Genomic DNA, 12,917 nt, shown 5'->3' with positions numbered 1-12,917 from the left:
GATCAGTCGTTTTACATTATTTTTACATGTCACACCTCCCAACTTCCATAACTTCATACTACTACAATATTTTCTTCTTAGATTGAAAGTAATATGTCCCCCAAGTTTGGTAAAGGTTGTCCCAGACATTCCAGAACTACGCTCTCCTTATTAGATGTGCTGGGGGATCTTACTCTTTTGAACTTAAACTTAAAGGTCATCATAACTGCTCCCAATGAACTTGGCGACCACGAAAGATATGGATTGTATACTAACATTGGTTATTTTCAATTATTTCTACATGTCACAAATTTCACAAACTCATTCATTGTGTTAATGAGGGCTTAACTTACATGGCATCTGAAGTTCCAATCTTTACCTAAGAGATCCCCAAAATTATAGATTCGACACTAATGTAGGTCTTTTTTTTATAATTTTGATTTTTCATTCCTCCTAGGACAGCAAACGGATACTGCCACTGCTAGGACTAAATTTGATCTTAAATGGCATTAAAATTGCTACCAATTAATTTAGCGAACAGTGCTGCATTTAGAAGCTCGGCGTCCCTACGCACTTTTGTTCTCGGCGCCCCCAATAACTGCACATTTCTCCGTCCCTTGATCCCTAACTTACAAATAAAACTTAATTCGAATATGCTTAATTAGTGAATCTATTGCAGTTAAATACCACTCACTAGATGCTACAGCTACAATTACATAACAAAAAATAAACGGGAAACATGTTCTAAATTATTTTCAGATTTCTTACGCTATCATTAAATATATTAGAATAGTAAAAGAGGACTGCTCATGAAATAGTATATTTGCTCTCGATTTTTTTAACTTTTTCATACGAAAAAAATTAAAATTTTAAACTTTGCGCTCTTCAAATATGTTGCCCTCTAGGCACGGGCCTAGTTGGACTAATGGGAAATGCGGCACTGAAAACTTACGTTTCGACTCTAATATTGGTTGATTTCGATATTTTTTTGTCGCTACGTAATCACCCTGGGTGCTAATGGGAGTTTGATTGGACTTGAATTGAAAGTAGAACTGTTTACCTAAGCGACCACGAAACTATGGATTCGATACTAATATCGATCCTTTTCTAGCATTTTTGATATATATCCCGACAGTACTTTTTTCCAGATTGTAAGAAATATGGTTAAAATTGCTCTAGACATATCAGAATTATGTCGAAACACACACATACATCCACTTTCATATATATAAATACAGAGTGAGCGAGCGAGAAAGTGAGATAGAGCGACCAAAGGCATCACCACTTCCACATTGCAAAAGCACATATCAGGTATTGAATTGAAAATCTATGTAAAGACCTTCTGCTGTGGCATGCTTCATAAGAACAATTCCAGTCTGCTCACGTGACCTTTGGGGTTCATGAATTTCTTGCGAGCGTTCCGACTTTGGATTCTCTGTTTATACCCTCTTTTTATGCCTCGGATAATTTTTCAAGAATATCAATGACATGCTGTAATACGAATGTTCAGAAGAAACCCCTATATGACAAATAGCTGCAAATAAATACACTACATAATTTATTTATTGCGATGATATTATTTTCTTAATTTGTATTTAACATTCACATATATCATAGAATACCAACGTACTGTGAACACTTGTTATATTTTAAACATAATAATCACTATGTTCTGCAATGATTATATGTTATATATATACAACTGACGTATTTTAATGTAATTATTTTATATAATTTTTAATACATTGCGGAAAATAGAATTTCATAAAAAATCATTGACTCAGATGAGAATTGAACCCTCGAGCTTACGATTTGAAATCCAACGGCGTACCACTTTTTTTTTTCTTTTTAAATACTTTATTGTACTCTTATTTAGCCAATTACATCAGAAAGGATTAACAAAGAAAATTGTACTGTGAGCATCCAATTATACCAACAAAAAAAAAGTACAATAGACACATCAATAAATTGCTGCTAGAAAATTAGCAAACTTTTGTTTACGAATTGAAAGTGCTAGAGTTTGCATACGGAACAATAATTGATTGACGTACAAAGTCACATTATTATTAAAATCATTACATAAAAGAATATCGATAGTTTGGGACGTGATCCATAAAATTGCGTTATGTTTAGTGCTGGGATAAAATTGATAATCCGGAAGCAGCATGAATGACGTACAGTGAATATTAGAAGTTGTTGTTCTGCAGATACGGGCAATGATTTTTTGATAATGAAACCATATAGCTGTGTTTCGTGGGCAACTTTCGAGCCGGTGTTGGAGAGTATCGAGAACATAACAAGTACCGCAGAAAGAACTATTACAGATACCCAATTCATAAAGTCTCCCGTTAGTAGGATATATATTGTGAACAACACTGTACTAAAGAGATTGCATGGCAGGAGACAATACCGGAGTATGAATGTTTTCCCAGATTTTCTTCCAGTGTGTCATTGGGTAATGTTCTACAATACGGGGAACCGAAGTTGTGGTGCCATGATAATGATTATATAATTGTCTAACAGAAAGATCTTCAAGGTGACTCCGTGCGATAAGCGAGTAACTAATATCAAGAAATACGTCCTTGAGGTATGGCACAAGGGAAATCCAAGGTTGTATATGCAGGGGAGCTTGTAACTCAATATGACGTAGTGGTACACATAACGCCTTGCTGGAAAAGGATTCGGAGTAGGAGCATAATGTTTGGCAGACGCGATGAATCAGCAGCGAGTAGCTCTGAAATTTAATGTCTTTAAGGCCAAGGCCACCATCACGTTTTGATAAACACGCAGTCTCGTGACTTACCCTTAGGCAGTGATTATGCCACAACAGTTGCCCTGTGTGTTTTCGTATGATACTTAGGTATTTCTTCGGCAAGGAAAAAAATTGAGTCAGAAACCAAAGACGACTAAAAATAAAAACATTTAAAAGGTATACTCTGCCTGCAAGACTGACCTGCCGGACTTTACTTTGGTGTATGAGTGCAACCAAAGTATCGTCATCCGCAAAAAAAAGTTCGCATATACTGTAACTTCCACATTTTCATTAATAACTCAGTTTTCTTAATATATTATCGCTTCTTTGTGCTTTCCTTAACAAAGCAGTGTAGTAATGAATAATTATTTATGATTTTTGTGAAAAAATAAAGCAAAATAAGAAAATTATAAGCAAACAACTGTGATTGTTATGAAACTTTAGTCTGTCAGATAATTACGCGAAGAATATCCCGAGGGAAATTCACTCCATACAGTGCACAGGTATTAGGAGCACTCACAAATACGTAAAATTGAAGAAACAGAAAATAATGTATTTTTGAGATGAACATACAATTCACACTTCACGTGAAGTTCCAATGTGGGAAATCAATCAATATCTTCAGTTGAAATTACTGAAAAAAACAGAAAATGGCTATTTAAAACTCCAAGTGTAAACCTGCGCTTGGAGCGAGTCTATTTCTAATATCAGAACGCGTTATTTCGTAACATGCCTGCGTGGCCAAGCGGGTTTAGCAATGCTGTTGAGATTCTAGAACCGAAGGGTGGCAGTTCGAGCCTGAGTACGGAACGCTTTTTTTTTCAATATAGTGAAATATTTTTTAAAATATAAATGTCTAATTTGAAGTGCTTAAAAACACAAGACCAGATGAACAATCACTTTTCAAAGCTCAGTCACATTTATTCACTATGTTCATCAATTAGGCTATATACGAAGACACTAAAATGTGGAACGTTAACGATCCTTATTAACGTTAATACCACATCCGTTATAATGAGAACAGATTTGTGATCTGAATACCAATCTTAAACCATACGTCCAAAATGAAAATTATTCATGTTCTTGATACCTATTGCAACACTCAGTTGTAATATAGAGAGTGAGAGTGCGAAAGAGAGAGATAAAATACTGTATACAGGGTGCGGAAAAATTCCCGGAACGGTCCAATATCTCGCGCAGTATAAATATCACCAAAACAAAAATAACACATGTTAAATAGTTTTAAAGAAGCTATCCAATGATAGAAAACACAATCACCTATCCCTACCTCCTCGGGGACTACGGGGGATAACTTTAAAATTTTAAATGGGAACCCCTATTTCTTATTTCATATGTGGATTCTCCAGAAAAAGTGATAGTGATTTGATCAAAAATTGAAAACAGTGTGTGCGAAGATGAAGTTACATGGAATACAATATCGATAATTGTTTTGCAAAGTAGCTTTATGAAGTAGTTCTTAGTAGTAGGGTTATTTACAACAAAAATAAGCCATTTTTGTCACCATTTGTATTTTCTTGCAAATTAATAAATATGGACAAATGCATTATTTTATGGACGTTAAAATGTATGAATTCGTTATGTGGGTAAAAAAGTCATATGAAAATTTTACTCTGCGTGGAAATCGAACTCATGACCTTTCATGCCGCAGTCCCGTACGCTAACCGCATGGCCCAGAGCTCGACACTGAGAGGCCACATTTTCATAAAGATTTGCCGCCTCCATTTTTTATGTGTCGATTCAAGTGCTATCCGTGAAGGCACTGTTTTCAATTTTGGGTCAAATCACTGTTACTTATTCTGAAGAATCCAAATGTGCAACAAAATATGGGGATTTCCATTTAAAATTTTAAAGTTACCCCCCGTGTGGGAATGGAGAGTTGCGTTTGGTATCATTGGATAGATTTTTCAAAACTGTTTAACACGTGTTATTTTTGTTTTGCTGATCTGTATATCTCGCGAGATATTGGACCGTTCCGGGACTTTCCCCGCACCCTGTATAAGCTTGTATTTTTAATTAAAACAGTTAGTGTAAATCATAATCTGGATTTTTATAAAGTAAATGAAACAATCATATAGAAAATGCATACAGTTTAAAATTGAATTAAATTGCAATTCCAGAATCTGTAACATTATACATTTCTTATTTATTTACATCGAATGTTAACTTATTGTATAGTTTATAGCATGAGTATCAGCTGATATGTAACTCAAAATTATCTATAAATTGAATTTAAATAGGAAATGATATAGTTGCTATAAGAACAAGTTTATGAAAATGAGCTGTATAATAATGGTTGTATTTGAAACAGAGTTTGCGTAATGGAGTAAATATTTACACCGCCAGCTTTGCAATACTGTGCGGTTTAAATTGTCAATCTCATCAATTTTACTTATTTTTATGGAATTTAGTATAGCATTATGAAACATTCAACAACTGATCTAGTAGTGAAACATATTTAATAAGATTACCGCACATTACGGTAGATTCCGAGATCGCTCCCAGCTTTGCGAGCACTTGATAATATCTTATTATTATTTCAGATAAAATATTATGTGGAAGAGCTAAATTAAATTAGAAAATGAAATGAAATATTTAACATCCCACTATTACGCCCTTTAGGCGGGAAGGTTCTAGATTGCTGGTCCTCACATAGAGGAGAATTTGGATTAGTAACCAGTTTGGTTCTTTTCTTTATCAAATCTCAATATACAATTCATATAGTAATGTCGAGCAAGCGATAGCGAGTGAAGGCAGGTTAACCAGGTTGATTGCTTTCTTCATCACCACTCAATTGGTATACGGACCAGTGTTCTAGAATCCTGCTATTTTAGGCTAAGGGAGAAGATAATTAAAGTAAGAAAAATGATATAAGAATTGGTGGAATGAGAAAGTGGAAGGAAAAGGAAATGCTTTGAGAAAAGTCACGGACATAATGTTGTCCACCACAAGCTTACTTGGACGGAATAAAACCAGAGACCGCATGCACCAAAGGTAAGCGCTCTACCAGTGAACCATCGAGCCCCATAAATTAAATAAGAAAGATAAGTAGTAGGCATTTTATAATTGAATATTGTATGTAAGAAACTTATTGTCCATAAAGATTCTTTCTCTTCAAGCTTTTGTAATTGATGTTGCAAATTGTCCGATGCTTTGCAATGCGGGCCAAAGGAATAAATGCATTTTTTCGGGATAGTATCGTCTGCCCCTTGCTGCTATTGGTGGTATAAAAGTAGTGTTGAGTTGATTTTTAGTTTCTTGTTCCTTTTGTTATGTGAATATACACTAGACCAAAATTTTTTACTGGTGTTCATTTCAGGATCATTCGGTAGCATGTTTTTAGTGGAGGAATGTTACGTGAATATAGATTACACCAAGTCACAAATATTTTGACAAAGATATACATTTTTATTACACAAATAGTTTCTGCTTTTCCTTTTACTGCAAATGTTTGTTTCTAATAGTGATTTTTATTCTTATTGTATCCGTGAATACACATTCAAGACTTTTTTTAAAAAAATAAGTTGTTTAATAAGGCACTGAAAAGTGTTGGATTTTGTAACACTCTAACACTTAAAAACATAATACTGAGTGATCCTGAAATGGACACCAATAATTAATTTTGGTCTAGTCTATATTCACGTAACACTTTCAACAGCGAGGCTATATGAAACGTGGGCTTACTAATTAACGTGGAATAAAAATAAAAAAAAGTCTAGTGGCTAGCGCGAGTGTTTTTGGTTCTTGTAGTCTCGGGTTCGATTCCCGGTAAGGGGCGATTCAGGTTAAATTTTCAGGGGAGTTTATGGGGAAAACGTTAAAAAATATAATTGCAAAAGTCTGATGCCAGTGTTTTGTAAGCTATTGACAAAATAATAGAAAGACAGGAAAGAAATTCTCTTGAGAACTGAAAGTGAACAATGTTTTCGCATTTATGCTTAATTTGCTACTAGCGTGACACATTAAATTGAATATAATATAAATATTAGACACAAAATTCGCTACTTCACGGTTGATAACATGGTAAATGCTAGGTATTGTTAAACATTAAACGTAACACCTCAATTTTATATCAATAAATAACTTAAATAAATAAAGAACAAGACAGAACAATATTATTAACCTATATTTGCATAGTATATAAATTAAAAACACGTTGTTTATCATAACGAAAAATGGCTGAACCGTTTGAAATGAATTTTATTAACATAGTTAACACCTACCTCGGACTGGGTTGTTGTCACGCCATTTTTATTGAAATGCATATCCAAACAGAAGAGAGGGGGTTAAAATGTATGCCAAAAATAGAATCTCTCACGTTTGTGAGATGAAATATGATACATAAATTCCTTATTTAAAACGAGTGTGCACGTGTCCGACCGTGTTTAGAAATTTCGGTACTAAATGGAGAAGAGGGGCAATTTGTATCGTTTTTGCTCAATATTTAAGAATGATGGCATCGAGATTGTGTCTTGTCTTCACAGCAAAACGGATGAAGCACTTGAAATTATCTTTTAAATATACGGTATTTAGCATTTGGTCCAGTCGGATTCATTAACACATATGTCGTAAGAGGAACAGATGGATATAAACACCTTATTTTAAAATATGTGAGCCCAAATTCCGTTGTCCTTAAAAATCCACTTTTGAGGGGGAAATGGGGCAAGTTCCAAATAAGGCGGTCAATATGTAAAAGTGACGTCGTGTTTGTCTGTCCGATCATCACGGGAAATCAAATCAGCCGTTTGAAATAAATATTTGAATACATTTAGTACTTGGAAGAAAATGGTTAGCTGACGTTCACTAGAAACTTGTCAAAACTTCGATACAAATTAGAAGATAGTCAGCTATGCCTAAATCTAATATTGTAGGTGGAAGTGAAAACGACGAACGAAGTAACAGCGGATATAAATTTAGCATTAGAAGTAATTGAAAAACAGAATGTGATGCGCGAAAACGAGAAAAAAAGGAGAAACGTAACGTTGCCGACGACACCACACTGGATGGTGCTTATTGAAAGACCCATAAACGCTATTCATTAGCTCATTCTTCACGGTTTGGATTGCAAGAAATAAAACTATTTCTTCGTGCTAATACGCCTCTCAAAACGAAATGTTATATTTCTGCAAAATTTGTTTTTCTCACATGACTGGATATTTTTTTAAAAAATTCTATTGTGCTGAAGAAAACAAAACCATATGACAAGCTGTATTTGATCTGAAGACCCCATGATCTTTACTCCATGTTGTTACTCATTACATCAGCGAGACGTTGTTTGCAATGACACTGATACATTGAGTGGTTTGTTCGAGAAAGTTGCTTGTCTCGATTTTGTTTACTCTTTAGGTTTTTCGTAGAATACATGAAAAAGAATACATACATTTTTCGCTTAGCTATCCAGTTTTAACTGATCAGAAAACAGCAATCTACTGGTGAAATGATATGGGGTAATGTGTAGCATTTTGTTTTTACGCCATCGATAGCAGCAAGGGGCACATGAATTACATAAAAAGGGAGTGTGTTGTTATAAACTACTAATATCTTTTTCAAAAAATCTACGTGTTACTTCGTAGCTCAGGGGATAAGTGAGAGATTACAATACACAAGTTCGCACGATCGAGTCTTGTCCACTGCTATTATGTTTTTTTTTTCATTTTCATTGTTTAACGGTGAAAGTGACGTAGATACATTTTCATTGGCATTCAAAAAAAAAGAATGGAAGGGAATACGTAGCCCTGAAAAGGGCTGTTTATATATAAGTGTTTAATAGGAGGTCCAATGGCCTTCTACATCGATGACTGCCTGGAGCCTTCTGGGCATGCTTTCGGTAAGTCTGCGGAGAAAGCGTTCACTACGGGAGACTTCCTCCCAGCTGTTTTCAACGATTTCCCATAATTGATTTTTTGTGGATGGAGGCGGGTTAGGCCAGTTCTCCTTCATCACCCTTTTGACCTCTGCCCATACTGTCTCAATTATATTCATATCGGCTCCACGCGGTGGCCAATCTAGGACTTCTAAATCAGCCTGCTGCGAGAGCCAATTCTGAACTAATTGACACATATGAACCGGAGACCTGTCGTGCTGAAACTGGATTACTCCATCGGGGTAGATAAAACGCACAGACATAACATAACATCCCGAAGGATATGTAAATATTGCTCACCTGTAAGACGCCCCTCTACCCTATGGAGTACTCCAAGACACTGTGATGTCATGAAACCCCAAGCAGATACAGATACGCGTCCACAGTGACGTTTGTGGAAAACGTATCTGGGATCATGCCTGGAGCCTCTCGGACGATACACGACTACTGGGCCATTATTTGAGGAAGAAAATGTGCATTCGTCTGTGAAGACAACATGTCTCCAATCACGGTTCACATTTTCTTCCGCAAACTGAAGCCGTCGTCTTATATGCTCTTCCGAGAGGAATTCTTTCACCGCAGCACGACGGGCGTGAAGATTAGCTTCCCTAAGACGCCGTACAGCAGTATCTCGAGAGCCTGGAAAAGCTAATGCGTGCCGAAGTTGTCTGGCGGTCATGTTGGGATTAAGTCGCGCAGTAGCAACAAGCTGGGCATCCTGCTCAGGTGTTGTCACACGACGCCTACCACTACCTCGGCGCCGCATAGTTTCTCCAGTCTCTCGAAAACGCTTTATCCACTTCTGTGCTGTTCTTGGTAAAACTCCACACCTTTCAGCGGCTTGTGCAGCGCAATAGCCTTCTTGCACTAAAGCAAGAACACGCTCTTTTCTATTCTCAGCCATTTCTGACTTCTACCCTTTTCACGAGTTGCACGTTGAATGAGCACCCCTTTTAGTTGAAGCTATTAAACGACATGCGCAGTTGGTTACTCCAAGAGCTAGTAAGATCGTAGTTTTTATTTGCTAAGAGGCAGAAAACACGTTATTTCGATATATGTTGTTTGACTATAAGGGAGCACTTAACAACTGATTACTGAGTGATAAGATCTGTGGTATTCTGTTCAACTTTCCTTTAGGCAATTTTAAACGTAAGAGACGATATTTGTCTGACCTTGTCTGTGCCTGAGGCAGAAGACAAAATCAATGAAAATGTTTTCAACATAACATTTTCGATTTATGTTTATCTCCTATCCGTTTTTGTTACGATTGCCTTCTTTAGAAATATCAGCTCTCTTTTTTTTGGCCCCTATAAGGAAATGTTATTGCGGTTTTCCAACGTTCAATATTTTTGGCAAAATTAACACTTTCAGATAAAGCTAAACAAGCATATGTTTCACAGACAAAACAATATGTAAAGTTCTACTTTCCAGTTAGGCAACATTCCTTCAAAAATTGCAACTATAGTTTGCATCTCAAGTAATAGGGTAAATGTGCCAGTAGTCGACCATTTAAGGAGATTTTCAACTTTGTTAAAGTATTAAAAAAATCATTTTTTACTAATAACTTTTACTGCATATGTCATTAGAAAGAACAGTGTTTAAATTTTACGTTTGTGTAGCTCGCATAGGAAATCTTTTATACATAATTACACAGGAAAAAGAAAATACCAGAAACCCTGAAAAAAACAGTAGTCGGCCTATGAAAACCAAAGGTCAGCCATTACTTTAACCAGTACTCAGCCACACTATAGAATTGACTTTTTTAATGGAATTTTAGAGACCAATTCCTCAGTAGCAAATTAAGGGACAAATATATTGCACTCAGAGTTCCTACAAAGAAAAACTACGTGGAAAACAGGCCCGCAACTAGAGGGAGCTAGGGGGCCTGGCCCTCCTAAACGTTTCGTGGCCCCTCCAGACCTCAACACAAAAAACACAATTTAGATATGTGTAAGAGATTTTTAATGACTTGCCCCCCCTAACATATCTATGCCCCCCAAACCTCTGTGGCTAGAAGCAGGCCTGGTGGAAAATATATTGCGATACAGGAAAAAGGACTTCTTGTATGATATTTACCATAAACTAAGAAAAATGTGCCTCGGCCTAGACTAGCCTATTTAAAACTAATATATAGGCCTATTTATATTTACATTTATATTTACATTGATATTTATATTTAGCTATGACATTAACCCTTTAATATGAAGTTCATTAAGCACATTCAGGACACATAAGCACTTGTTTAGCAGGTTCCTCGTACGATAATACACTGAGGCACGTGCATTTTAAGTGGTACCAATGATCACAAAAGTGACACCCAATATATTTAAGTGTATCGTTCTCAATATCACTTATGAATTCTTCTTCAGGCCTTAGACGGCATTTCAACAACTTCTTGCGTCTCGTCTTTTTAACTACTAGTGCTACTTGGCTTGACAGTCCTTTTCTTTTTGTTTGACTTAAAATTTTTCCTTTCTTTTGTATTCTCTCCCTTTTTCATTTTAGACATTCCTCTTCTAGTTTTCTTTTATTTTCATTCTTTACCATCTGATAATTTCTCCATGCTTGGGAGGATACTGCACTTTGAACTTTTTCTCTGGGCACATGTTTGGTAGTTTTGTTTTTGATTGGAGCTAGCCAGAAAAGATGCTAATCAAAGCCAGATGATATGGAAATATTTTACGAAGGTTTTCTTTGAATTTCTTCTGAGATCATATGGAGTTATTTCTGGCTCTACTGACTGTAGAAACAGAAGCAGACCTTTCACCTTGCGTCGCTTCAGTACAAGATGCCATAACGGATATGTTGTTTTCCTGGTTTGAGTCAGACGTAACGTCTATTTCTGATATCGAAGATATATTTGTAGGCTCTAGACGGCCAATTGCTAAAATTTGGTATGTTCCAGGACTAAGATATAGAGCATTTCACTAGCAAGTATCTACTGATAGCAGATCGATCCTCTTCGGACAGAACAATAGCCTTATATGTGTTCATTAGTGTAGAATAAGAAGACTCTTTGGATAGAGTATCCTCAACGCACCTGATTGCAAAAACATCTGACACTGAGTCTATTCCAGTAGATGTCTTTGGACTGGTTGAAAGAAACGCTAAATCACACGTTCTTAAACTGTTAGACATATTTTCCTCACGCTCATAGTGAGTTAGAATGTAAATATTTATGATTATTCTGTATTGTTTCGGCAATCAGGCAACTCTAGGAACAGAGCAGATAAGAACAGATAATAATAATAATAATAATAATAATAATAATAATAATAATAATAATAATAATAATAATAATAATAATAATAATAATAATAATAATAGTTGAAGAGCAATTGCAGCCTTGGAATTAAAAACGTGCAGAAACGCGACATTGTGCGGAGTAATTTAAAAAATAAATCAATTAGACATGGATAACCCTTACTTCCTCATAGCTACCTTAGATTAAAAGACTAAGCTATGATCAGGGTCAAGGGCGTCGATCCTGCTAGGGCCGGGGGGCCCGGGCCCCCAAAGCTTATGTAGGGCGTATGCTTAGGGTAAAATAAATACTCATTACCTGTCCTTTTTAAATTTTAGAGAAATAATTCAGACCAGCCATAAATCCTTAACCTTTTTTCCCTCAGTTCTAGAAAAATACAAGAATTGAAATGGTTACAATACCAGACTGATATTAAAGTACGGGACAAAAATAAACGACCAACATCGTCATAAGTTTTAATGGCATTTTCGATCGTTTAATTTTGTCCCGTACTTTATAACTGTATTATACTTGTATGATGCAATTAGTGACATCATAACAGTTACTTTTTCATTAAATCGTTAGAAAAGTCTTCTACGTATTAGTTAAGTGTCTTAGTTGTATGTCATGTGTCATTTAAATTGAATGAATGATAAGTGGATGACTACTGGAGTATATGTAACCAGTAGTCGTCCGTTGAAAGTAATGGGGGGCTGACCATTGGAAATTGAAGTGAAAAGTCATTTCCAGTAGTCAGCCCCTAATGACTGACTACCGGAAAACGTTATCAAAAATGCAACTTGTAGTCAGCCCCCCTTATTTCTACGCAATATCTTGGTTTGTATCATAAACCAAGAATTTTTGATAAGCTACGATACATTCATGCATAGAAGAAAGCAATAACTCGTACTATTTTACAATAATATAATTTTAACTTAACTTTGAAGTAAAGCTTCTTCCTTATTTTTTTATTAACAAAATGCGCACTTTGCTTACTTGCATCAGCAGACCTCAAATGATAATTTTTCTTTTCTGCCACGAGGAGTCACACCAGGCCAGAA

The 12,917-nt window shown here is 35.8% G+C and overlaps 1 protein-coding gene across 1 annotated transcript; it reads right to left on the bottom strand.

The window, feature by feature from the left end:
• Positions 1-2,868: 2,868 nt before the first annotated feature.
• Positions 2,869-9,516, bottom strand: LOC145672666 (uncharacterized). Its single transcript, XM_081741854.1, has 2 exons — positions 9,123-9,516; positions 2,869-2,885 (listed from the first exon to the last, which is right to left on the bottom strand). Exons 1-2 carry the CDS (start codon positions 9,514-9,516, stop codon positions 2,869-2,871), a joined length of 411 nt encoding a protein of 136 aa, XP_081597980.1.
• Positions 9,517-12,917: the final 3,401 nt, after the last annotated feature.

This window comes from Thermobia domestica, chromosome 1 (genome assembly GCF_964235325.1).
Source record: "Thermobia domestica chromosome 1, izTheDome1.hap1.1, whole genome shotgun sequence".
Taxonomy (NCBI): Eukaryota; Metazoa; Arthropoda; class Insecta; order Zygentoma; family Lepismatidae; genus Thermobia; species Thermobia domestica.
This window is presented reverse-complemented; position numbering and strand designations above follow the sequence as displayed.

Excerpts from the sequence above, each read along its gene's own strand:
- LOC145672666 (XM_081741854.1), bottom strand. The coding sequence starts at position 9,516 with ATGGCTGAGAATAGAAAAGAGCGTGTTCTTGCTTTAGTGCAAGAAGGC.